The sequence below is a fragment of the Berghia stephanieae genome, chromosome 2 (assembly GCF_034508935.2).
Source record: "Berghia stephanieae isolate SIO BIC M18660-M18661 chromosome 2, UCSD_Bste_1.3, whole genome shotgun sequence".
Lineage (NCBI taxonomy): Eukaryota > Metazoa > Mollusca > Gastropoda > Nudibranchia > Aeolidiidae > Berghia > Berghia stephanieae.
The window spans coordinates 79,079,273-79,105,718 of NC_088361.1; the positions used below are offsets into that span (position 1 = coordinate 79,079,273).

Here is a 26,446-nt window from a genome sequence, read left to right on the forward strand (position 1 = left end):
GTGAAAGACAAATTATTTTCAGCAAACCAGACAAAAAATAAATTACATGCACATTTATATTGTGCTTTTCATCTCCTCCACCGAGATAAATTAATTCTTTTCACAATAGTACTTTTATTATTCCCCAAGCAGGAAATATAAAACTGAAGTCCCAATTCATCCAAGTCAACTGTTAAGTTCCTTTTTTTTATTCTGTATTAAAGTTAAAACATTCACTACTTCTTATGGTGAGGTTCTCATTCACACATGAGGAGGGTAATGTGGATAAAGTGCTATAGGTAAGGACAGAGTTTTACAATCTATGTCAATGATTACACTTTCCTTGTCAAAGACCAGGTGGCTTAACTTTGATCCAAGACAAAATATAATCACTTCACCAAATACACAAATACTACAGTTTGTTTCAAAACTATAGCATATGCATATTTTTGAAACTAGTGTATGAATTTATTTGAAAATTGGCAACGCTACTCGGATTATAAAACTTTATGAATAAATTTTTTTTCGAGACAAATAGCCTATTCATTAGTAAGTTAGCTCATCAACATTATATAAACTCAGTCACTCTTCGATTAATACTTACGACACAGCTTTACTGTATTCAATTAACACAACAAAAAGCAGAAGCACGTGAATGTGATGAAAATAATAATCAACAAAATTTCATAACCCAGTGGAATATTGTCTTATTTAAATTATGGATTATGAACTGTAAAATCGTCATAGTGTAAACCATTGCTATAAGGTTAAGTATTTCGAAAATGAAGCAAAATGATGGCTATTTCATAGCATTCAAGCTGTCATTGTTACAACTTATATATATAGAAAATATATAAAAACCATTGTCATGCATCATCACTTTGAGAAGATACGACTGACAAAAAACAACTTAATGTTATATGTCATGATGGTAAAATTCTGTTCTTCAGGTGTGATTAAATGAAAACTCTGCCAACAGCCAAGAAATTTGCAATTGCACAATAACCAAAGGAGAAAAAGATTTCATCTTTTAGACTCACAATCTGTTTAAAAATCTAAGACGACAGATGAAGCATCATACAAATCTTTCAGATGGTCGATAAGAAATTCAGAAAAACGTGCACAATTGAGTTCTGAAATAGACCAAATTTTTTGAACAAAATCTTTTCCTTTAAAATCTGTTCTCAAATTTCATTGCTTTAAAACAAAAAGTAAAAGGCAATGATGTAAGAAATGAATCTGAAAAGGGCATGCAGTCCTTAGTAACCAACACAGTAAAAATAATATGTAAGAAAAAAAGATCACCTCATAATCTAAAAGAAAAAAAAGGAATCAAATTTCAGGTTGAACCTAAAGGAATCACCCGTCTAGAAAATCTTGCATTTTTCTCCTCATATAGCAACCATTACATCAATAACTCATTTTTGCCACTAGAATTCCTTCCAAAAGAGCCTGTTACTATTTCACTTTTCCAAACGCCACTGAGGCAGACTTTAGTGTATTTATGGTAGAAATGATTAAGATCATGAAAATCAAAATGAATGTGATAATATAAAAATAGTTATTTAACTCACTCAACCTTAACACCGACTATATCCGTAGTTTACTAGGGTTACTTGTACCCCATGCCTATTTATTACATTTTTTAGACAAATCATAGACGTCTAGAATCAAAGCTAATGTTTCTAGTTTTTACATGTTAATGATAGTTGAATAAAACTATCTATGTACATGCTCATTTTTAATACATTTTTTTCTAATCTTGAAAAGTAGTAAAAATCTCTAGGATTGAGTGAGTTAAACTTGTAATCTTTTAAAGAAAGAGGTTACATTCCAATAAGCTGCAGCCTCACTAAAAATTTGTCTTTTGGAAATTTATTAATAACAAATGAATCAATAAAATAAGGATATCACGACCAGAGCATCTACTTCAAAATCCCCATTTGATGATTTGTATCTTCAGATTATAAAATAATAACCTTAAGCCAAAGTCTTGAAGACAATTATAAATATATTATCTACATATTGCTGTGCACAGAGATTACGTTTTGAAGCTGTTGGCTGGGATGTCAAATCATTGTTTGTATCTATAGGTTTTAAGGCATTTGCTACACACTGAGATTATTTCAGCACCAGTTCAAATCTAAAATGATGGAATACTAAAAAGATTTAATGACAGATTCTATAGAGGAGTGAAGATGTACAAATAAAATTTCTCTCACAAAAACAAAAATCCATCTGTTTCCCTCTCAGCAAGACTCCAGGTATGGCCCCTGTGACTCCAAAAGTTCTCATTACTGAACAAAGATATAAAGCCTCATGCAGATGACAAATGATAAAGGGGAATAAGAGATGCGTGGCTGTGAAGAAATGAAGAATCCACCGACCCATCGGTGGCTAGCATACTCTCCTTCCCTTCCCTCTCCTGACAAGGGGAATTCCACACATATTGGGTGTCAAGTAAAATTAGCTATCTTCAGTACCGGTGTTACAACTAAACATTATAATTATAATCATTACTTTCTCCTACTTTATCATTGATGGATACTATTGGCATACGTTATTCAGCGTAAAATTATAACTGTGTACAATCATATAAGGCAATCCAAATTTTTCCTCCATCTAGTTTGAAAACATTGTCATTTTTTATCAAACAGTGAAAATGACTTAAACCAGTGAGTCGATCATTCTGCTTTGTAAAAATTGCAGATAAAGAAAGTATAAAGTAATTATGATCCCATAAAATATACTGTGGAGATAACATGTTGTAATATATTACAAAGTATATTGTAGCTCCATGTAAAATTTACACCCCCATGCTTTTGAAGACAAGGACAGTGATTCCAAGGCAGCAAGTGTCCAATCAAATATTAATATTAAATACAGAACAGACCTGCCTAGTTGAAACTTACAACAACAAAAAATAAATTATATGTCATCTAATTGATAAGTGATAAAGCATTAATCCATCTGACAATGATCAAGAGCTGGACTAGTAAGAAAAGAGAAGGCAAGTGAGTCATTAATTACAATTCGTAGTTTTGAAATAAAGTCCATTACAAAAAAAATATCAAATTTTACAAATGCCGACCTTTTGTTTGAAGTCTGTTTGACTATAAAATCTGTATTATCCATATCAACACATCTGCTAGCAAATTATTCAATTTATTTGCTCTTGCCATTACCCCCCAAAAAGTTGTTTTTTTTTTTTAATAACAAAAAAAGTTTAATGATTAAACAGGCAGGGCATAAATTATAGAAAAACAAAATTGCATCAGGTCTGTAGCCAATGTGCAAACAAGAGTGATGCAGAGGAGAGAGATCTGAAATGATATTTTCACAAAGCACACTAGGCAATTGCATTATTAAATTATTGACAAATTACAAAGGTCATTGACACACAGTGTGATTCACTGTGGCAATAAAGTGCTTGCAAGGTGCAGAACTGACACTAACATCTGGACATCGCGTTCACCGATTGAATATAAGGGCATTGCCCAAGAGCATTTTAAAAACAGCACGATGCCGTTAATGGAGATAATATGGTTAGTGATGATGAGTAGTCGTAAGTAAAATTTACATACAAGTACAAAATGTCCTTTCTAGGCAGGTCTGGGTTAAAGTCAACAAATGTCAAAATTTGGTAATTGCCTACTCTAACATATAAAAGTCATATACAAGGCAGTATCTATGTTTGCAAGTGTGTGTGATAGAACTGGGAGGTAAAAAGACATTAAAAAACTTATAAGAAAAACATTTTGAGAGAAAAATCTCAAATAAGTTGCTATATCTTGTGGAATATTTGAAAAATAAACACTCCACATTAAAATCACATCATATTGTAAGAAAGAGGGCACGCAACTAACTACAAAAGTGAATCAATGTTTCATGTTTTCATGTTCAAAAGATTCTCAACGTTCATTCTATTTAACAATATCATCAATGTAATTGCAGAAAAATTGTAATATTTGTAATTTCTCAAATTTTCATGACAAATATATTTCTTGGAGAGTTTAATAGTGCTTGCAACATAATTGGGTCATATAAACAAGCCCCCAGGAAAAAAAATAATAAGATAATGGGATAGCAAAAAACAAAAAAAAAAGAAAAAAAAAAGAAAAGAAAAGAAGAGAAGTGGATCCTGGAGGCAAAGTAGCTACCATTGCACCTTGAAAGAGTGAAGAAAATTTAATACACATTAAGATAGTTAACAACGATGAAATCAATAATAATATTAATTATGATGATGATGATGATGATGATAATAATAATAATAATGATGATGATAATGATGATGATGATTGATTATGATAATGACGATTGATGATGATGATGATGATGCATCACCATTGTAGCATCAGTAACAGAAATTGTAATAGTGGTGGCTGTCGATGTCGTTGTCATTGCTATAGTAGCAGTAGTAGTGGTAATGTAGCAGAAGCAGAAGAACAATAGCGCAATTGTTGCAGCAGTGGTAAGGATAGGTCATAATGACACACAGTTCATGTAGAAAAAAAAATTTGAAGATGGACGGAAAAACTGTGAAGAAAAAAAACAAATACATACAAATGCTAATTTTATACTTGATAGTTTAAAACACTACCCAGAAGTGCAGTTTAGTTTTAATAAATGCATACAATGGAATTATCATCTCCTTAAATACAATCCAAAAGTGCAATGAAAGGGAAATGCTACATAATTAAAATGAAGGCAATGTACAACATTGATTCCAATCTGATAGTATCGTATTGTGTCCTGTTCATTTCAGCCGTAAATAGTGAATATTTCCAGATTAACTTTGATATCATTCTAATGAAATTATGGAAAATGGCTTATTCTCTCAGTCTGAGATCACCTGAAAAATCAATATATCAAAGGAGGCTGAGTTCAATATTGTTTTGGCAATTCAATTTTCCATCTATACCAAAAAAAAAAAAAAAACAAAAAAAACAAAACACATTTGACAGGCCATGTGAGGTTAAAAACACAATGGGCTGATTACTTGCTTGTCAACAATACTAAAACAGCCGAGTTGTCTGATTCCATTGTTGACATTTCCTTGTGGATAGCAGGTATATTTATTTGTGTTTAGGAATTGAAAAGTACAAACAACACTTTTCTAGAATCATTTCAGTTCCCCCCCCCCCCCCCACTCTCTCTCTCTCTCCCACCGAAAAAAAGAGTAAGATGTTGGGATAGAAAAAATAAATTATATATAGAAATTAAAATTATTTGTCTTATAAGCACATACACAAAAAATAAGAAATATTAAGACAAATGGGACTTGCTTGAATAGAAACAGATCTAATTGTAACTTATCAGTTTGACTGGATTACTTATTTCCATATAACATGCTTTTTTTTTCTCTAATTAAAAATTCCCAGTCAGAGCATAGGCTAAATAAGCAGTCATTCCCAAACAAAGACATAAAGCCATGTGAAAAGGGACAATACGTACAGTTGGATAGAATAGACAACAAGAGTTCATATCCTGTACCCACAGGGATGTGGGAGTTGATGGCCCCTAACCACAATGACAAATATGAGTTTAGTATATATCTTTATTTATGGGTGACCAGAACTGAAAACAGATGAACAAATCCGATAGCCTTGGTTGGCTAATGTGCATCGGCTGTACACGAAACAGATAAACAAACCTATTAAATACGACATTTGCTACATTGCTCTCGACCCAGTAATTTTCAATCCCCAACTTGTAAAGGTAAATAAAATGTTAGTCATTGATGGGAAGATACAATATTATATGCTGAACCAATATCTATATGGGACTCAACTAACTTTGTAAAAACAAACATAGTAAAGTGCTTTTTTACTTTTGAATATAACAAATGAATTATATCGACTGTATATATTTATATTTATTTACATGTATTACAAATTCAATATAATACACAATTTAAAAAAAAAAGTGAACCGTCAAAACTTCATGCCATGGGAAAAAACCCCCGATATAAATGACATCCTGCGAAGCAAAATATAAGAACTTCATTATCATGACTCCCATTTTCAAAAGAGATAAGAAAAGAAAAGAAAAAGCAATTCTGGCAATATCTCATTATTGCATGAAATATCAAAATAGCATTCAGCTTGATAAGAGTATTCATCTTTTCTTTTGCCCCTTTCTGTGATTCAACAAAAATCTAAATTCAGACATATTAGATCTGACACAGCTCGTTCTCCATTTTGTCAAAAATAAAAGGGTACTGCTTGAAAACTGACATCTTTCAAATATGATCATATCACAATCTCTGTATCATCTCAGTTTTTCATAGCCACAGTTTACACAAGATTTCCATTAACCTATACAGTGCTGGAAATCCAAACCTTGTGTCAAGTATCACCCATGTAGCGTTTCTTGTGATTCGTCAACATCTCTGTCACCACAACAATTTTTTTCGTTGATGCCTGTAGAGATTCAGAGTGAGAATTGGCTTTAACATTTCAATATGTTTTCCCTTCTAATGACACCTTACATTAGAAAAAATATTTTCTTATTATTTGTGGGTTTTTTAATTTATATTTATATATATATAATTTTGAACTTGACTTTTATTTTTCTTACCTAAAGACAGCTACAAAAGTTGTCATACAACTGTATAGGATGATATTTGTCTCAAGAAAGAGCTATAAAATGACAATGACTATATCAATTGATGACAAGCAAGTCTACATGCTGTCAGGAGAATTTGTAATGATGTATAAGATTAAAATCAATTTCCATCTCATGCTAGAAGTTGAACCTCTGAAGCATTTCGTTTATTTGTCACAGGTGAAAGTAAATAATCCATAATACCATTAGCCCAGGCTCAAAAGTTTAGAAATGCATTCATCGTTTGTGGTAGATGATGGTCAAAAAGCATTAAATCATGGGTGCAAGCAACTGGACCTCAAAAAGCCTGCAAGTCTACTTATGACCAGACATATAATCTGAAAAAGCCTGCAAGATTCAAGGACTTATCTCGTCATTTGAAGTCTTGTTCTCAGCATCTAGTCTTCATAATAGTAGGCCACAATTGTTGTATGTTTCATCCAAAGGTTGTAATGCAGTAATTTGTTAAGTTTCTTGTCACAAGTTGCACAATTTTAAAATATACAAAAATAAACTAAAAAAAAAATATTTAAAAATCAATCAAATCCAAATCTCAAAATGCCGGCGACGTTTTTTCGGTAATCCAATCGGCCGGCAGTAGCCGGCACTCTTGCACCCATGATTAAATCTAAACAAGTTGACAAGACTTTTCTTCACAACTTTGGTTTGTCATGGTTATGCATACAAATCGTTAATCATTTATCTCAGACATAAACAAATCATTCTTTACATCTTTTGGAATGAATAATAAGTGTTTATTTCTATAATACAAAATCAAGGAGTTTAGGCTATCAAATGATTCAAATCTAGGAGAAACCTGGTATTTAGAAAGGAAAATGTAAAGGCAAAACCTGATTTTAAGATATAAATTTAAATATAACTAGTAAGTCATAAGTACACTCCCCCCCCCCCCCCCCCCCCTTTCCCAACAAAGTTGAAAACAAGATTTCAGTCCTAAATTCTGGATACCTGAGAGATGACATAGGACTTGAGGGAATCTAAATGATTGGCACAAAGCTGGTGAATAGTGGCAAGCTCACGTGCAGGGTCACCTGGCAATACATCTGACGTTGAGGGTTCTTTGGAGATACTCTGTGAATGACAAAAAAAAAAAGATTACTTAGATTCAAAAATCGTTTTCAGGCCTTATGCTAAAAAAAATAAAAAAAAAATAAAGAAGAACATTTTTTAAAAGAAAACATCAAACAAAAAGAAAGAACTAACCACACAAACACAACTAAAAATGTCTCTTTTGGCTGCAGCCATAAATCAAGCAATTTTCTTTCTTTCCTTCTCTGACATATACATTTCATACATGTAAACAGGCTTTTAGGCAACACAATAGTATGTGGTGATACTCGTTACATGCAAAACACATTGATATAATGGTGACAAGTTAGTGTGACAATCTCACTGGCCCATTCATTGCTATTTGCCAAGTATAACAAAGAGAGAAGCCAAACTTTGATAAAGAAAATATTGCTTGAAATAATTTAAGCTACTCTTGCTATAGCTGCAATTCCAGTCTCTCCACTTCTGAATCATTTATCATTTTCAAATCTGCTGAGAGTTAATTCTGTAATATTGTTTCCGTTGTTCTTCGCAACAGTCCAATTTAAAATCTTTGTTTACTACTGATATTTGGCGCAACAAGAACATTGTGTTATGGCCCATCATTAGTGCAATTCTACGTACCGAAAGCTCATCCAGGAAAAAAATCATCTTGCTTCTGTTTTGTTTAACAAATGGTTGGATAACTTCCATATATCCTTCCTGTTGACCAAATACATGTGGAATAGAGGCAAGAATTATAAACTGAACGAAAAAATGTATAATTTTGATATAGATGTATTAAACATCTGATAGAAGGTAATAATATCTTAGAGCAACCTGAATTGGGTCAACTTTCAAATTTCATTCGATTCTATTTTTAACTGATTGAAAGAGAAGAGATTATAATAATAATTTGGTTGTATGGTAACAAAACTTGTATTTAACCTTTAAATATAATAATAATAATAATAATAATAATAATAATAATAATAATAATAATAATAATAATAATAATAATAATTGATAATAATAATAATAACAACAGCAATAATAACAATAATAATAATCATCATCATCCTCATAATAATAATAATAACGACAATTAACAATTTTTTAATTACAAAAAATTAAAACAAAACAAAAACAAACAAAAAATAAATAAACAAAAGTACAACTACTATTAATGAAACTCATCACAACTCTTGTTTTATCACGTCTAGACTATTGCAATGGTATTTTATCTCACGCCTGCAGGTCATACAGAATAGTGCAGCTAAATTAGTGACAAGACAAAAGAAATGGCACACTCCCTACCTATTGTGTATGAGCTGCACTGGCTGCCTGTCAAGGGAACAATCATTTTTAAGATCGCTCTGTTTTGTTTTAAAAGCCTACATGATGAAGCATCTGACTACATTAAAAGCATGTTAGAAATATATGTACCAAATAGGGATTTACGATCCTCGACTGACAAAATGAAGCTTACTCTTAAAAATAATTACAATTATAAATTTTATGGCAGCCATTCCTTTGCCCACACTGGGTCCCTTGTGTGGAATGACCTGCCCAGAAGGATAAGAGAAGCAAAATCTATTGATAGTTTTAAATCATTGTCAAAGCACTATCTTTTTACCATTACATTTTCATGATATTGATACGATAGTACATACACTGCTGCTATTGATATCATTGTGGTATACAAATGTAAATTTTGTATTATTTATTTGTAACATGCATTGAGCATCACACAGTGATGAAAATGCACGATATAAAAATGCGAGTGTCACCAAAATTCATGCTACTGAGCACAGTTGTCAAAATTTGACACAAGACATAATGGTAATTTTTTCATCGATCTACCATGAAGCCGCCTGAGTGCTTTTCATAGAAAAATGTTTGACACTGCAAAAACAGCGGAACATTTCAAAGAAAATTCCAAAATCCCGGAATTCCGCGGAGGATTATCACTGAATAATAATAATAATAATAATAATAATAATAATAATAATAATAATATTAATAATAATAATAATTCAATAATACTGCACTGTTGCATCCACTTATATATCTACAAACAGAAACATATATACAAATGCATGCGTACGCACACACACACACACACAACAAAACAGACACACAAACAAGAAATATTTTTTTAGAGATTTGAGAAATATGATTATTGTATACGACTGATATAACTAATCTAGCCGCTTTGTTTTGAATTTGTCCATATCCTATCAATTGACATATTTTAATGTACCAACTGGCAATGAATGGGAGTAGATGAAAAGATCTATGCCACATTGGGAACTCACGTTTTTGTAATATCCCAACCTATATACTTTTTATTATGCATATGGCATCAAGATGAAAAGTAAATGCCTCCCTGCCCACTATGGGAAATCAGGAACCTCACCAGGGATGATAATATTATAATCTACTACCCTGAGGTTGTTTTAAATTTTCCCTTGAATGTATTATTATACATAAATCTTGATTAATTCTACATTGAGTTTTAGTTTGCTCACTTTCATCCACTTTTTAATATCATTCAAACACATCTCTCTTCTAAAAGACTCACTGAATTTGTCACTTTCACACACACACACACACACAAAAAGGTAAGCAGAGTCATGTCTTATTAGTGTTGGTAAAGTTGTGAATACTAAAGCTGAACGAACTATCTAAGAAAGAGGCTGTGTGCAGAGAGCAAGAAGCAGGAATAAAACGAAGAGCTCTGTGAAGCTTCAAAGTGGTTTCTTTTGACTAAGACATGCTTACCTTTGGTCCAACATCGACTAGATTTGCAAGATTCTGAAGCACCTTAGCGACAAGAATAAGAGTTCTCGAGGCTGTATCTGAGGGATTTTCTGTGAAATTAAATAGAAATGAGTGTATAAATGTTAAATTAAGTTCCTCTAGCATATCAAAATTCTGCATTGGTCAAATATGCAATGATTGCTAATGAATAAAAATGCCACTGAAGCCGTTGAAGACTGGTAAGGGGCCCATCATGGGTCATATTTCTCTTTGAAAAAAGTCAACAACAGTTTGAAGAAATGTGACATTACATAGGTTTACCATGTGGAGAAATAAATGCATGAGTGCCAAGTTACTGAAGACTTCTAGAACCATCTTCAAACTCATCAAATACAAGTTCTAATAGTCTCTTTTTTTATTTAAAAAAATTTATTTTTTATTTTTGGAATGATGTAACATTTGGAAGAGAAAAGAAATTCAGAGATAATGAAAATGAGACAGATTGAACTAGCAAAAAGAATTTTATTGATGAAAATTATGTGACAAATAACCTACCTGAAACTAAATTGAAAGACTTGGGGTTTATAATGGCAGGACAAAGAAGGCGGAGGAAAATAAACCCACTGGAAAATAAAATGAAATTCGTTAATCAATTACAAAATTATGACATCTTAGCAGCTTTATAAGAATGAGTAAATGCTTCCCACAGACAACAAAATTCTTTCTATTCTGTATCAACTGGTGTGCACATATTTGCAGGTCTGATTACCAAACACAGTAGTGGCAGTTGCAGTAGTGGTGGTAGTGATGATATGGTGGTGGTGGTGGTTGAAGTAGTAGTGGCAGTGATGATCTGGTGGAGGAGGTTGTAGTAGTAGTGGTAGAAGGATGATGTGGTGGTCATTGATGTAGTAGTAGTGTTAGTGATGATGATGTAGAGATGATGATGTGGTGATGGTGGTTGTCGAAGAAGTGGTAGTGATGATGATATGGTGGTGGTAGTGATGATGACATAGTGGTGGTGATTGTGGTAATTATGATAGTGATGATGATGAGGTGGTAGTGGTTGTAGAAGTAGTGGTAGTGATTGTGTTGTGGAGATGACTGTGGTGGCAGTGATAGTGACGATGTAGTGGTGGTTGTAGTAATAGTGGTAGTAATGATTATGTGGTGGTGGTTGTAGTAGTAGTAGTGGTATGAATGATGAAGTGATGGTGGTAGTGATGATGACATCAAGATGGTGGTTATAGTAGTAGTGGTAATGATGATGATGCGGGGATGGTGGTTTAGCAGTTGTGGTAGTAATGAAGATGTGGTGGTGGTTGTAGTAGTAGTGGTGGTTGTAATGATAATGTGATTGTGTCGGTTGTAGTAGAGTTAGGAATGATGATAAGGTTGTGATGATGTGACAGTTGTAGTAGCGGTGAAAGCGATGTTGATGTGGTATTGGTGGTTGAAGTGTAGGTGGTAGTGATGACAATAATTTTAGTAGTGGTGGTGGTGACGTTGATGATGATGATGATGAAGTGTAGGTTGCAATAGTGGTGGTAATGATGATGATGTTAATAAATCAAAAACAAACGTCACCCAGATTTCTATTTTGTGGATATCGTTTTTACGACACAACCAAATTTTAATTATTTCTTCATTAATTAATTTTTTATTTAATTATTCCAAAATGAGAATCTGGGATGGTTGGCAAGTCTGATAATAACAATAATAATGAGTACAGTTATAGAGCGCTTGATGGCGATGTCGAAACCTCAAAGTGCTTAAAAAATAATACATGTTACTACTTATCTAATCACAACTCATACGGCATTATTTTATCAATGCAGTTATAAGAAGGACAAGCAAGTATTTGGTGAAAAGAAATGTCTTAAGATGCATCTTGTCAAACATTGTCAAATATTCTAACGGATTGGGGAAGGGAATACCAAATTGTGGGGCCAAATTTTGAAAGGGATTTATCTCCCAAACTCTTAAGATTTGTTTTCGTCTCTACTAACAATTTGGAGTTATGTGATCTCAAATTACACTTTGGAACATAAGGCTGAAGAATGTCTTGATTATAAAGGGGGGCAGAAGACTGAACTACATGAAAACAGGTGAGAGGAATTTTGTACTCAATTCTGGCTTTCACAGGTAGCCAATGGAGATTAATAAGCATAGCTTTGGTGTCATCAATATGAGACTTTCCTAGGACCAGTCTAGCAGCCCTATTCTGAATTTTATAATCTGGAAGAGCAGTGAGAAGAGAGTTACAATGGGATAGGATCAGTGCAGAAACAACGGTTTTTAGAGCATCAAATTGAATAAAAGCTAAAAAGTTCGAAATTCAGGATTTTGATAAGGTGGTCAACTTGCTGGTCTATAGAAAGCGATTTTGTCTAGAATGACTCCCAAGGTATCCACCAGTTCTAATCTAGAATTTTGATTAAAAAATCCAAATCTGGCCACTTTTGGTTTAAAAAATAAATAATAATAATAATCTGCAAGTACAGGAATCAATGCCTAATAACCTATCTGTTCCGTCTGCTTTTGGCTAGAAGAAAAAAAATTGTATACAATGGCCATTCCCTAATTTCATATCTTTTCTGGCTGCTTTTGGCTCGAAAAAAAATAATCTTCAAATTCCGTGGTCATTACATATTTTTATGGCTGGTTTTGGCTATTCAAAAAGAAAAATCTGCAAGTACAGTGGTCAATGTGGCCTAAAACCATAACTAGTAATAGCCCACTTCACATTATAACCAAGTTTTTACTTTTAAAAGTACCTCTCTAATATCTCGATTTCATATCTTATAAGCTACTTTTATCATTAAAAACATAACAGAATGGTATAATCTTAATAGAGATTCAAAATTTGGCTCATAAACATGCACCTGCGTGCTTAAAATAAAATCACATATCCTGCATTTAGAATTTACAAGCAGTATCATACAGTTTTAAATAAAACCTTTTCCACCTTCTCTTGCATCTATGACCAGATTAAATGTTGGGGAATGACCTATGTTGTGATTGTACTGGGTCTATGATTCCAGTCCAGTATTTTACAAGACATAAGCTTTGATATAACAAACAAGAAAAACATGTCATCATTGCAGTGTTACATATTATTGTCAGGTTGGGGTAGTGGGATTTGGTTGAAGGGTTGATTCATGAGCAGTTCTAATCGCATCCGGAGAAATTGTTGGGCAAAAATCACCATTTTTCCTGCTGCTTGAATTTGTCAAGTGTTCCACCCACCCCCAACTCTCCCTCGTTGTTGTTGCCTAATAACCTACTTCAGCTAATAACCTGAAATGTCGCTCAAAGTCAGATAATTAGGCTGTGATCACTGTATCAATTATATCTGTACAGTTGGCAGGTTTGTACTTGAAAATGTCAGCCGTGATTTTTGTCTTATAGAGAAATATGAGGAAACTATAGTTTTGAACTATTTATATTGATAAAACCATGATAATATCTTTAAATATGAAGTTGATATTATTCCACTCACGTGTAGAATGTTTGCTCAAATCATTTTACCAAGATATATGAGAGTAAATAATTTTTTGGGGGTATGGCCATCTTTAAGAATCAGTTATAAAATATGAATCCACGTCAAAATAATATCATAAAACAATATGTATTCTTTACTTACCTAACTACTCTGGTTCTAACAGAGTCGTCAGATGGCCATTTTGTTTTAGCTCTTTTTTGTAAACAATAGCACACATATCGCAATGTCCTGATGGAAGAATAAAAATATTTTCTTTAAAATTTGAGCATGTATTCAAGTCAAATCTTAAGAACTTTTGAAATTATATAATTTTTGGTGCCATGCTCTCTGTGACAATTTTGGCAATTTTTTTAAAGCAATAAAGCTCAAAACCCTGAAAGATTATGAATTTTGTGACTCTTGCAATCTGTCTAACCAGCTAAAGCATAACATCATTAATAATTATGATTAATAAATACATCTATATCTGCTTTGCAAATTTTACAAGATCACTCCTCTCAAATAAGAAATTTTCACTTACATGGGGCATGCTTCAGCAGAGGTAAAAATGGACTCAACCATTTCTGTTAAAATTCGCAGAAACACCTCTGAATTTGGCTGCTGGTCTGTTGTATTTTCTAAATGTTTTGGATCAAGCTGAAAACAGTGAAAATAAATAAATAATAACCCACAGTTTTGAAGTACATTTCCACAGTATTACGTTGATCATTTATCTTAACAACACTTTACTTATTCAACTAATTATTTAACTGACCACATGGAAACAAAGTTCTATTTCATAGAGTACAAGTTGCTTGTAAAGTGACCTTTTTAAATAAGCATTCCCAAATTATCTGTCGATGCCTATAGCTAAGTACTTATTCACATCTGAGTCCAGTGGGGTAATGTGTGAAACAGATTGCCCAAGAACACCATGTCAGGGCCAAAGTTTTACGATCATTGACACTCATCTATTCAGTGACCATACTCATCATTACTTCCCTTTACTACAAGACGAGATCCAACTATGGACAAAACAAATGCCAGAAATTTAGTGTCAGATTTATCACTGAAATAACAATTTCTAAATTTAAAATGCTCAAGTTCATAACAAAAGAAAAACACAAAAGAATCACAATTTAGCTATCTGCAATACAATCATTGCCAAATTTTGGAAAACTGATAATAATCAAAACTTGAAAAGCATGTGTAATAATAATAATAACAATAATAATAATAATAATAATAATAATAATAATAATAATAATAATAATAACAATAATAATAATAATAATAATAACAATAATAATAATGATGATGATGTTGATGATGATTATGTTGATAATACCTCACAGGACTGTTTTAGTTCTACAATTTTCTGTACAGATTCTCTCAAGGCTTTATGAACAAAACTAGATGAAGACATTTTCATGTATTGCACCATGAGGGTAGTGGCCAGTGAGTCTGACCGGAACAGAGTAGGAACATCAGCTGTGTAAAACAGGATTAAATATAAAAATTATATTCTGCTTTGAAAATATAATCTTTTTACCTAGATCTTACAAAAAGATTTTCAAAATCTGAGATAATCTAATAATAGAATATCAATAATAATAATAATAATAATAACAATAATAATAATAATAACAATAATAATAATAATAATAATAATAATAATAATAATAATAATAATAATAATAATAATAATAATCATATCTGCAAACATCATTCAAAACCTCTCTTGCATGAGTTGGTTTTGGATATTCATTTTGGAAATTCAAGCCAAACATATTTTATAAAATATCAATCATAAAAACAATTGTGATATTTTTCGCTTCTGCATTCATCCAACAGAGAATTGTTCAAAATTATTGATGCACTAAAATGATGTCGTCGAAATAAAAATACAAATACGTACATATTTCTCCCTCTTAGCGAATGCAAACAGAAAATGTCAAGCCATTTTTAGGAATAATACGAAGAGCAGGTCATATCAACAACAAAGTTTATTTCTCTTTTGTTCTTTTACCGAAGGAGTGTTACAATAATATCATAGCTGGTTGAAGAAGTAAAGGCTCAATCAGTAGAATAGCCGACTCACTCATCAATAGATCTGATTAAAAGAAACCACTTCATTTTAATTTGTTTTTTTTATCCGGTCTCTCTCAACCCAGAATTAATTTTGTATAGTTGATCATATAACATGAATTTTGATAAGCAACTTTATGACACACTGAAAAAACCAAAACAATTCCTTTAGTTCTTAATTCTAGTCTACAAGGATACTGTTTTTGCCATACCACCCTTTCACCTGCCACTCCACCACAAAATGTGATTAAATCAAAAGCATTGCTTGGAGAACTTGCTTTTGGGGTTATTTAAATGTTTCATGAATAGTCAATATTTGTCTCTACATCTGAACAACTAGTGAACACAAAATATGAGTACTTTTTCCAATTTCATTGTCCCATATTACACTAAGAGCCATCTGTCCATTGAGGGGTAGATGAGCGGTGTAAATGTTTATTTATTTGTATCTTACCTTGTTTTTCAATTTCCTTCTCATTCAGGGCACATAGGAGACTTGCCTCTTTTCTCTCATATCTAAAAATTTGAAGTAAGGCATGGGCAAGAGTTGTGCGCTCTCGTTCATCTGATACTTGAGACAACGCAATTATTTGCTCAAATCCATCATCAAGGAGAAGCTGAGAGAATGGTAAAAAATAATGACAATTAAAATCTGTCATGATTAATGTTTAATTCATTGATGGAGTAATTAATGTTACATATTGACAAGTAAGTTGCAAATTAAATCTATTATTAGAAAATAATTTATTCCATAAACAATAGGATTTGTAGGTTGACAAATATTGACTTTTGTGAGGGTATGTGGTCTTGTGGTATGACACTCGTTTTCGGATCGGAAGGTCCTGGTTTTGAGTCTTGCTTGGCACATAGTTGAGTCCTTGGAAAAGGCTCTTTATTCACATTCTCTCACCGTACTCAGGTGTAAATGAGTACCTGGCCGTTAACAGCGTAGTATATGTCGGAAAAAATTGCTGTTGGTCAAGGACCCTTTGTAAAGTGCTTTGAGTGGATATTGCGCTATATAAAAGCTCATGATCGGTGCTTTCTGTATAAAACGAGAGGATGAAGCTGAGACAGAAGGTCATTTTCAATATTATCAACACTTTATGTCCTAAGAAGCTTCTCCTTTTATTTTCTGATGCCAATTTCTCTGTTTCAGACCAATTTGTCAACGTTTAGAAAAAAAATTGATGAAGACAATATCCTTTCCACAATAGCTTTTGTCTTTTTGTGTCAAACATTTTTAAAAAATGACTCTTTGATCACCCAATCAGATAACACTACAATTTTCTATTTAACAAAACTTTTTAAAATCTCAGAATAAATCCTGAAAAATGAATGTCTTTACAGCCCTCTTTATAAGAACACAACACTGACCTCTTTGAGAGAAGTGTACTCTTCATTGGGCATTATGATTTCATGCTCATATCGTGTTTTGACACAGACAGACCCAGGCTCTCCTTTGATTGTCGGAAGTGACTGCAGTGGATAGGTTATTTCCTGGAACCCTTTGCCTATCAGATCATTCAATGTGATTGTCACAGAAGCTGTGATGTTTTTTAAAATGGAAAAAAAATTAAAATTAGCAGATAGTCAAAAACAAATAACTTTGTAAATGAGGGTAACATATTTTTGTATAAAGCAATCATTTTCCAATTGAAGAACATAAGAACTACAATCAATTAGATTAAATCCTAATTTTTCATCAGGATAGAAATACACATGAGACTTAAGCACCTTAATTCATTCTGAATTTATTTCCATGATAGAAAGATATAAGTTCCCAAAGTGAATACTGCAAACATATTTGAAGCGTCTTGACTGGAACGATGCCATTAGACAGAAATCAGACATGCCCACTAGTACGCACAATTCCTAGAATTACGAAATTTGGCTCCAATTTCAGAACTTTACGAGCATCTCTAAGTCATTAAAACTTATTGAAAATAAAAGTTAATAGCACATCATATAATTTCAAAGATTTTGAAGTGTTATTCAATCCTTGTGAGGATAAATTATTGATTACTAAAATAACTACTTTTATCATCTCGCAAAATTACGAATGTTTAATGTTTCCAAAGGCTGGTCTCGGAAAGTGGTCCAATTAAGTAACGTTCAAATTACCGGCAAGAGAGAGAGAGAGAGAGAGAGAGAGAGAGAAAGAGAGAGAGAGAGAGAGAGAGAGAGAGAAAGAGAGAGAGAGAGAGAGAGAGAGAGAGAGAGAGAGAGAGAGAGAGAGAGCAGAGACGTCATCATCACCATCATCATCGTCGTCACCATTTTTTCATTATTCACATTACAATCACCATCATCCATTTCTTCATCGTCACCATGATCCTCTTTACATCTGTTTTATCACCAGCATCATTGCTTTATTCACCATCCATCATAATCTTCTTCATCCTATCACCACCATCATCAATATATTATTCATTATCATCACAAAACCACCAACAATCACAACTGCTGTCATAATCCTCATCTGTATTTGAAAATATCATCATTGAATCAATTAGTCATTTGTTTATTCATTTTCTTATTTTGCAAATGTCTATTCGTCCCCCTGAACATTTTTTTAGATACAATATATTCTCTATATTGGCAAAGATCTTGAAAAACATTCTAAATCTTAAGTGCAACAAAAAAGAGGAAATATTTTTCAAAAAACCTTGTGGCTGAAATTAAATTCATGATATAAGTTGGAGAATATGAAAATCTATGTTTAACATTATGGTGTTATTTGACCTACCTTTTTCTTCATCTTTCAATCTTGTCTTATTATACATTAGAATGGTAAAAGATACAACATTGGGTGGAATATCACTGAAAAGAGAATTAACAAGATTGTTTAAAGATTAAAAATGTTCATGACCAAAAAATTAAAAAAATTAATATTGACACGATATGTAAAATCTTACATGGTAGTTTTTTGTTTATTCTTTTAATATACACAGAGCAAGGAAATTGTAAAATGACAAAATATAGAATATAGAACAACATATATAAATATCAACATGACAAATAGACTAATCAGCCTAAGATTGATATAAAATTGTTATCCCCCCTTATCATATAGAATGAACTTGATTTCATTTCCACTCACTCTATGCAGAAATCAGCATTCCAGAATGAATTTGTCCCTTCCCCAACCTCTGTCCGTCCGAATCGAACATTATTCATATGTACACTATTGAGAGTGAGCACACAGTAAGGATGATTGAGAAGTTTGGCTGACAACCTGTGGGCATTCAAGATACTGACTTCAAGCTTGTGGAACTCTTTGAGCAAAATATGAGAATGCTGCGATTTCAAACAAGACTGCTCACAGTAAGGCTTCAAATTCTGAATCCACTTCTGAAAAAAACAAAAAAAAACGATACAAGATGAAAGACAGATTTTCTTCAAAATTATCTTTAGAGTCTAGTAGGAAGTGATCTTTGATGCATAATTTGATATTTTTGCTGTGAACTGATTTAATTGGTATTAATATTATACTCTCATTCATTTATATCAGAGCAGATCTCAATGATCTGTTTTCATTAGGGATTGGTTTTTAAATGAGACTTTAGCACAGCGGGGATCCTGATAGCTCAGTTGTTAGAGCCATGGCTTTCAATGCAAAAGGACCAGTATCAATCACGGGTAGCAAGCTATTGCTTTTGTCCATTTAATGCCTTAAAAACAGGGACAACCTTTGGCTTCAAAGGATAATTGTTTTTTCTTTTTGTAAAATGATTCTTTCACTTCTGAGAAAAATATAACCAACACATTGGAAAATTTCTAATATCAAACACAGAAAAAGGCTAATCTCTTTTTTTAAAGCGAAGTCTTTCCTAGGTTTTAGATAAAAATACCTAACTTGTCTCAGCACAGTTGTGTGTTGATGATGGCGGTTATAGGGACACTGGAAAAGTTGTTTGCATTGATATACATCCTTTTAGTAGTCCCAATTTAGCTTTTTAAAAAACAAACAACAAAGACTTTTCATTTTAAATGAGTAGTGATGAATTCAGAGCACTGCTGTTAAAGTTTCAAAACAAAACAAGTATTCTAATGATAAATCACAACCAATAAATATTTACATCACCTGAGCCAATTCAGCAGTTTCTGCAGACACGTAGCAAAACTGTTCATTGTTATTGTCATACTTGCTCGCTATTTGGAAACAATTTCCCCTGAAAAACATATTTTAAAACTTTCTTCATGTTATGACCCCAAGTATTTAGATAGGAATCTAAATGGATCTTACTATCAATTTGGAAATAAACTCAAGTTATATTTAGCAGAGCATTTTAACTCCAAGATATAGGAAGATATTAAAATTCCTTTTATTGAGTAAATGATGAGTTACTATAGAACAAAAATCTAGGTAGTGGTTGAACTAAACTAGGCAAATTATTTTTTTTTAAATTCTAATAATAAATAAATAAATAAAGCATTAAAAAAAAAATAATGGCATCACTTTTTAAACATTTTACACCTTTATAGCAAATGAAAAATTGAGCAAATTTTTTTTGCAGGGGTATAGCTTGCTCATGAGTGAATTCAGCAATGTAAGAGAACCAAATATTAACCAATAACATTAATTTTCAGTTGAAAACAACTACTGGATTCCTCTCTTCAAGAAAATGTTATTGAATTAAGTAGCACATACATATGTCTGCTCATTTCCTCAATAAAAAATTGTATTCTGTTTCTCATGGAACAGATATAATGTTCAATCAACTCTTCATCCTTTGACAGACATTAGAGAGCTCTTTTCATTTAATCGCTATATTTCTGTCTTGAGCATGGCGTCAAACCCAGTTTTATGTGTGCTTGATTGATGGATAGTCACAACATGTGTGACCTAAAAGACCTAGGGCGAACCTGAAAATTTTGTATATCTAAAAAGTTAAGACACACAGATTGCTGCAATGTGGGGCCAGTCAATCTTGTCAGAAAACATTCAGTTTTTTTTAAATGCTGTACCATTGTAGGGATAACAAGAGATGTTTGCTGAAGTTTGATGATAGCAGGTATTGTTGTGCCACAATAATCAGTCTACATTTTCTAGAGGAGCAAAAATTTTAGGGTCTCCCTTGGTCACCCAAGTCTCCCACATGTTGCAAATAGAGCACACCTATGATATTATGGTGAAAGCCTAGTGCAAGACAGAAATGTCAATACTATTGAATATCTCTGTTATGTTGGTCGAAGATAAGAACAACATTTCTCAACAGATGACGAAACATTACATTTGAGCCATGTAGAGTTTAGGTGCTATTGAATTTAGTAACATTTTAGTGAAGAGCACCAATTTGGGGAGTTCTTTTCGAGTGGTCCCTCTGAGCCATTTGGCCCATGTCCTGATTTATACAGTGTAAAACGGACAATAGCAATTGCATGCTACCCTTTGGATAGGATGCAAGTATATCGCACAGCACTTTCCAACAGATCTAATAGACCCAGATACCCTGCTGGTATACAGGGGGCCAGTAAAAAATCTTGACTATACCCAGGATCGATCTCGATCTTGTGAAGCAAGTGCTCTACCAAGCTATGGGGACCCCCATAGTTCTTTTTAACTAAATATTTATGTTTGTTACTATTGGTAAATATCAAATTCTCATGTACTGCTGAATTCACATATAAATGAACTATTTCCCTACACAAAAAAAAAAAAAAATTTTTTTTTAAATAATAATGATTTTTCATTTTCACCTGTTGTGTTTATTTCTTTACAAATGTGGAATTTCAAAAATCTCTCTAATCTGCACATTATACATATAAACATAAGAGGTTTTTATAATTCAATAATCGATACCTTCCAAAAAGACTCTCGTGTACAGGATACAATGCACTGTAACTAAGATCAATAACACCTTTTGGCCTGGATTTCTAAAACAAAAGAAAAAAAAAGGTTAAATGTTAAATTTTAAAAAAAAAAGATATATATATAAATATATAATTATTTTTTTTAAATTGGCGCCCATGTCAGGAAGTTGAAGATAAGTGAATCTATAAGCAATCAATATGACAAGTGTTTAAATGTGGGGAGGGAATGGAATTATGTGTTATATTTATCAAATGAGTGAAAAAGGCATCATAAAATGTTTTCCCTTAGATAAACCAAATACTCAAAACATTCAACAAATCTATTCTTTTAAAGTACCTTAAAATATTTGTCAATGCTCAGAGCTTAAGAGCTGTGCTAGCAAAGTACGTTGAGCACAATTATTGGATATTGCAATGTATAAATCCTCACATTTCTTTTTAAATTACCTTTTCATTTTCAAAATAGTAGAGATATTTCTCTGTGCCATTTAAAACAAAGTAGAATGGTTTCCATAACTTCTTTCGATCACCTGAAATAAAAATGATGACAGTATAATGGCTCACATGAAATCCGTCCATATTTGAAAATGAAGCTTTTGCACAAAACATTAAATTATTAAAATATAGACCAATCTATGTGTATGTTAGAGAAAAGAAACATAAACAAAATTTTACTGCTTTAAAAGGGGCAAGAGCATGTTTGGCAATAATTATAATTGTCCATATAAAATTTCAATTTGAAAAATAAAATCACAGGACTTTTCTTCAATTCTGAGTGGATTTGTTTATCAACAATAAAAAACATGACAAAGATAATAATCTGAAACAAATGTGGACGGAGAAAATTTGTTATCTACTTTTTTGGGGGATTGCTTTTTTTTTTAAAGCAAGCATCTATATAATCTAAACACATCCTTGATAATTGAATGCTACAAATTTATTCTTTTAAGCCAAGAACTGGTTACTTACTTCGCTTGTTGAGGAACCCAGTAATATCAATTCGATCATTACTCCTAGTGAGTAAACTTGGTCCTGAACTTTGTCGAATAGATGAATAGATTTCTTCCATTGCATCTAAAGGTTCAAAACGGCTATCTATCTTGTCACGATACTATAAAGAAAGAAGTAAATATAAAGCAATACCTATTACTCATATATGAATTTTGGTTTATAATAAATGATATAATGAGATTTGTTAACAATTCCTGGTCCTCCTGATAATTTTAGCAATTATAAGAACATAACATACAATGCTAAAGGACACAAAAAAGGTTTTAACATCATTTTGACCATCTGATAGTCTATTCTGCCCTGCCCATTTTTACAATTCAAATATCAGTGGAAGTATGACAGAAAATAGAACACAAAGATAACTAATTGCAATCAACATATTTATTATGGTTTGGGTATGTCTTTAATGGATAACAAGAATTATTTGCACCCAGCAAAAATGGTTTACCTTTACTCTTGGTACTGCTGATATTAATTTAGATCCTTCAATGATCTCTTCTGACGTGTATCTTTCCACTATGTTGTCCAAACTGATGAATAAAGGTGAATAAGGATAAAACTGCGAAACACCTTCTTATTTCTCAAATATAAGTACTATAATTTAAATTAAAGAAATGACAATGATAAAATACAATGAACCTTACTTCATTTAAGACATAAAATCTAAAAACAGATTATCATTGATATAAATTGGAACAAAAATATAATAACACAAAGGTATGACTGATATGTGTTATTAATTGTCATTCAGTTTTATGCATATACTTAAGTAGCCCATACCTTTCAAAATACCTGCCACCCAAATGCAGAAACCTGTTTTTCTTCTCAATCCTAAATCGCAAGACCTCTTTACCACGTAGAAAGAAGAGAGAATAATCCCCTGGAGAGTTCTCACTTGGACGCACAAGATAGCTGCCATCCCCAGCTGGTGAAAGATTTTAAGTAATCATATGTAAATAAAATATATAATATGTAAATAAAACATAATGCAGTGAATAACAAAGGAAATAAATATCATCTCCCAAATCTAACTATATATTTGACTGTTTCCCTCCCAGCTAGGGTATCTGGCCAGTGCCAGAACAAAACCAAGTAATTTCATCCCAAGACAAAGACAGAAAGTATGTTGGAAAGAAGATAAAGGGGGAAAGAAGACAAAGCAAGTGCCTCCCTGCCCACTATAGAAGGTCAGGAATCCCATCCAGATAAGTACCCTCTGGTACAAAGGCTACAATATCCAAATCAGACCCAGCTCTACCAGGCCACTGTGGGTTGGACAAAAGATATGTGTGTCTGTGTTTAAAAATTGATTTAACATAACAGATTCAAAACCAATTTACGTGTGTGTCAATTCATGTCCTGTCAATTGAACTGTTCGAGCAAAATACAAAGGTCTTATAAAATATGATTTTATTGTAATTAGTTCTGTAATATGGCACAGTGCCAAAGGCCAACTAAGACAAATAACTATTGGAATATAATTTGCCATTATAATAAAATGAGCCATTGCCCATAACAATTCCATCAATCATTTTGGTAAGTAACATTAAATGATTTCAAGCAATAATAAAAAAATATGTAGATCAGCTCCAACAAAAAGGTTATTCCAAATTAAATACCTAATGTTGAATATAGTCAAAATTTAATAACTATTCACCTTTATTTAACTTTTCAACTGCTTCTTCTTTTGTTATGTTGCCATGAAAATAAGGGAGTGCTTCCACCGGATCTCCATCACACGTCTGATTAGTAAAAAAAATATAATCAAACTTATTAAAATAAAAGAAGAGAGTCAAAATGGGAGAATTCAAATTTATAGATCCACATCGATGTGGCGTGCAATTAATTCAAAGAGTATCTAATAAAATGTAAATAACCATAATATTACAAAATAGTATACAGTTTTTAATAATATATAAGGTTGTCTATAATATTAAAGAGTTCATGGGTTGGATTCAATAAGTCCTTCAGAGCCAAGGCCATAAACACTAGTATGTCACAGAAAAAAAAAATTGCTTGCTACCCTGTGAATAGGTTAGTCTATTGCAGAGTACTATCAGATTCAGCAAACTTTTGGGTATTCAGAGAGGTCTGAAAACTATTTTTTTTAAACCTAAATAAAATCTAATTAATAATAAAACAACTAATGAGGTAGAGAACCAACCAACAAGGAACATGTCTCTTGTAATCACTTGACTCAGACGCAAGACACATGTTCCTTAACAAAATTTAAGCTCACCAACCTGATTGAATATATTGGAATATAGTTAACTACTTCCAACTCACCAACTCTTCCATAAGATGAGTCGGAACCAACCCACTTTCTTTAGTCCTCTCATGAGTAACCCATAGCCATTCATTTTCAAGCTCATTCTGCACAATAAAGGTGTCACCCTTGTCAAAACTGAGGAGAATAAAAAGAGAGTGAAAGTGATCAGATCATATCTATGATATAAAGTTAAAATTTGGGGTCAATTAAAATATTTTTCAATCTTTGTTGTAAACAAGAGATCTCTTCCAGTGAAAATGATCATTTAATCAAATTTTTCTTAGTGTGAATAATGTAAGGGGCAGCATGGCTCACTGGTACGGTCTTTGCTTTGTATATAAAATGTACTGAGTTGTAATGTAATCTCGCTCTAGCTCACTTTACAGCACTATGGCTGACCTCTGGGTTATTCCAGTATTCTATTGGGATAGACCCTAAAGACAAATTTCCGTTCACATAAAATTAGGCCTGTTGAGAGTCCATCCTATATATAGGTCAACTATTTATTACCATATACCCCTAGAAGTAAGTTTATGTAAAGAGCAGATTGAAGAAATAAAAAAAAAAGGAAAAGATTGAATGTGTAGGTTGGATAATTTATTTCTAAAATATGGACTTTCTTTACATCATCTGTCTCTGAAAGCTTCTACATAATAATAATAATAATAATCATAATGATGATAATAATAATAATAATAATAATAATAATAATAATAATAATAATAATAATAATAATAATAATAATAATAATAATAATAATAATAATATGGTTTTTATATAGCGCCTTACCCCATATCTCAACAAGCTCAAAACGTTTAAAAGTAACGTGACAACTTTCACTCAAATATACAACCACTCGCAGTATGAAACAAAGCAATATAATTCTACAGTGTTATATATTAAAAAGAAATGTTTTAAGATATTTAAAAAAAATTCTGCATCATTATTGTCTCTGATATATCTTGGGAGTTTCAGATTAGGGGTGCCGAACATTAAACGCATGCTCGCCAATTTTGCAAGTCAGTTTTGGCCTCACAAGAATGTGATTATCAGACTTTGATCTCAGATTTCTGACTGGGACTAGAATTTTAACATGTCATGAATGTATTCGGGACAATCAGAGTGCAGTGATTTAAAAACAATATTACAGATATTATATTCTATACATTTCTCAACGGGAAACCAGTGAAGTTCTCTTAGCAAACCCGATGCAGATTGATTTCTCCTCTTTCTATAAATAAGCCTGGCAGCATCGTTCTGGGCTACCCGAAGGGATTTTATTTCGTCTTTATTTATAGAAGAGAGGAGAGAATTGCATCATAGAACCAGCATATTAACATAATAAACTTTGAGCTAAAGATATGAAGAACAGATAA

At 32.2% G+C, this 26,446-nt stretch overlaps 1 protein-coding gene across 1 annotated transcript in view; it reads right to left on the reverse strand.

Moving 5' to 3' along the window:
• Window positions 1–3,178: 3,178 nt before the first annotated feature.
• The window catches only part of LOC144965597 (ras GTPase-activating protein 1-like), a 30,447-nt gene continuing 7,179 nt past the window's right edge, over window positions 3,179–26,446 (reverse strand). Inside the window, exons 5-24 of the mRNA XM_078901137.1 lie at window positions 25,088–25,205; window positions 24,459–24,543; window positions 23,582–23,726; window positions 23,250–23,331; window positions 22,760–22,901; window positions 22,238–22,320; window positions 21,780–21,853; window positions 20,061–20,148; window positions 19,077–19,327; window positions 18,723–18,796; window positions 17,351–17,520; window positions 16,428–16,590; window positions 15,234–15,376; window positions 14,427–14,542; window positions 14,048–14,134; window positions 10,957–11,024; window positions 10,423–10,511; window positions 8,284–8,361; window positions 7,558–7,680; window positions 3,179–6,404 (exon numbers count right to left, since the gene is read on the reverse strand). Coding sequence (XP_078757263.1) covers window positions 6,330–6,404; window positions 7,558–7,680; window positions 8,284–8,361; window positions 10,423–10,511; window positions 10,957–11,024; window positions 14,048–14,134; window positions 14,427–14,542; window positions 15,234–15,376; window positions 16,428–16,590; window positions 17,351–17,520; window positions 18,723–18,796; window positions 19,077–19,327; window positions 20,061–20,148; window positions 21,780–21,853; window positions 22,238–22,320; window positions 22,760–22,901; window positions 23,250–23,331; window positions 23,582–23,726; window positions 24,459–24,543; window positions 25,088–25,205 — 2,254 coding nt within the window. The 3' untranslated portion in view covers window positions 3,179–6,329. The remainder of the gene's footprint in view (window positions 6,405–7,557; window positions 7,681–8,283; window positions 8,362–10,422; window positions 10,512–10,956; window positions 11,025–14,047; window positions 14,135–14,426; window positions 14,543–15,233; window positions 15,377–16,427; window positions 16,591–17,350; window positions 17,521–18,722; window positions 18,797–19,076; window positions 19,328–20,060; window positions 20,149–21,779; window positions 21,854–22,237; window positions 22,321–22,759; window positions 22,902–23,249; window positions 23,332–23,581; window positions 23,727–24,458; window positions 24,544–25,087; window positions 25,206–26,446) is intronic.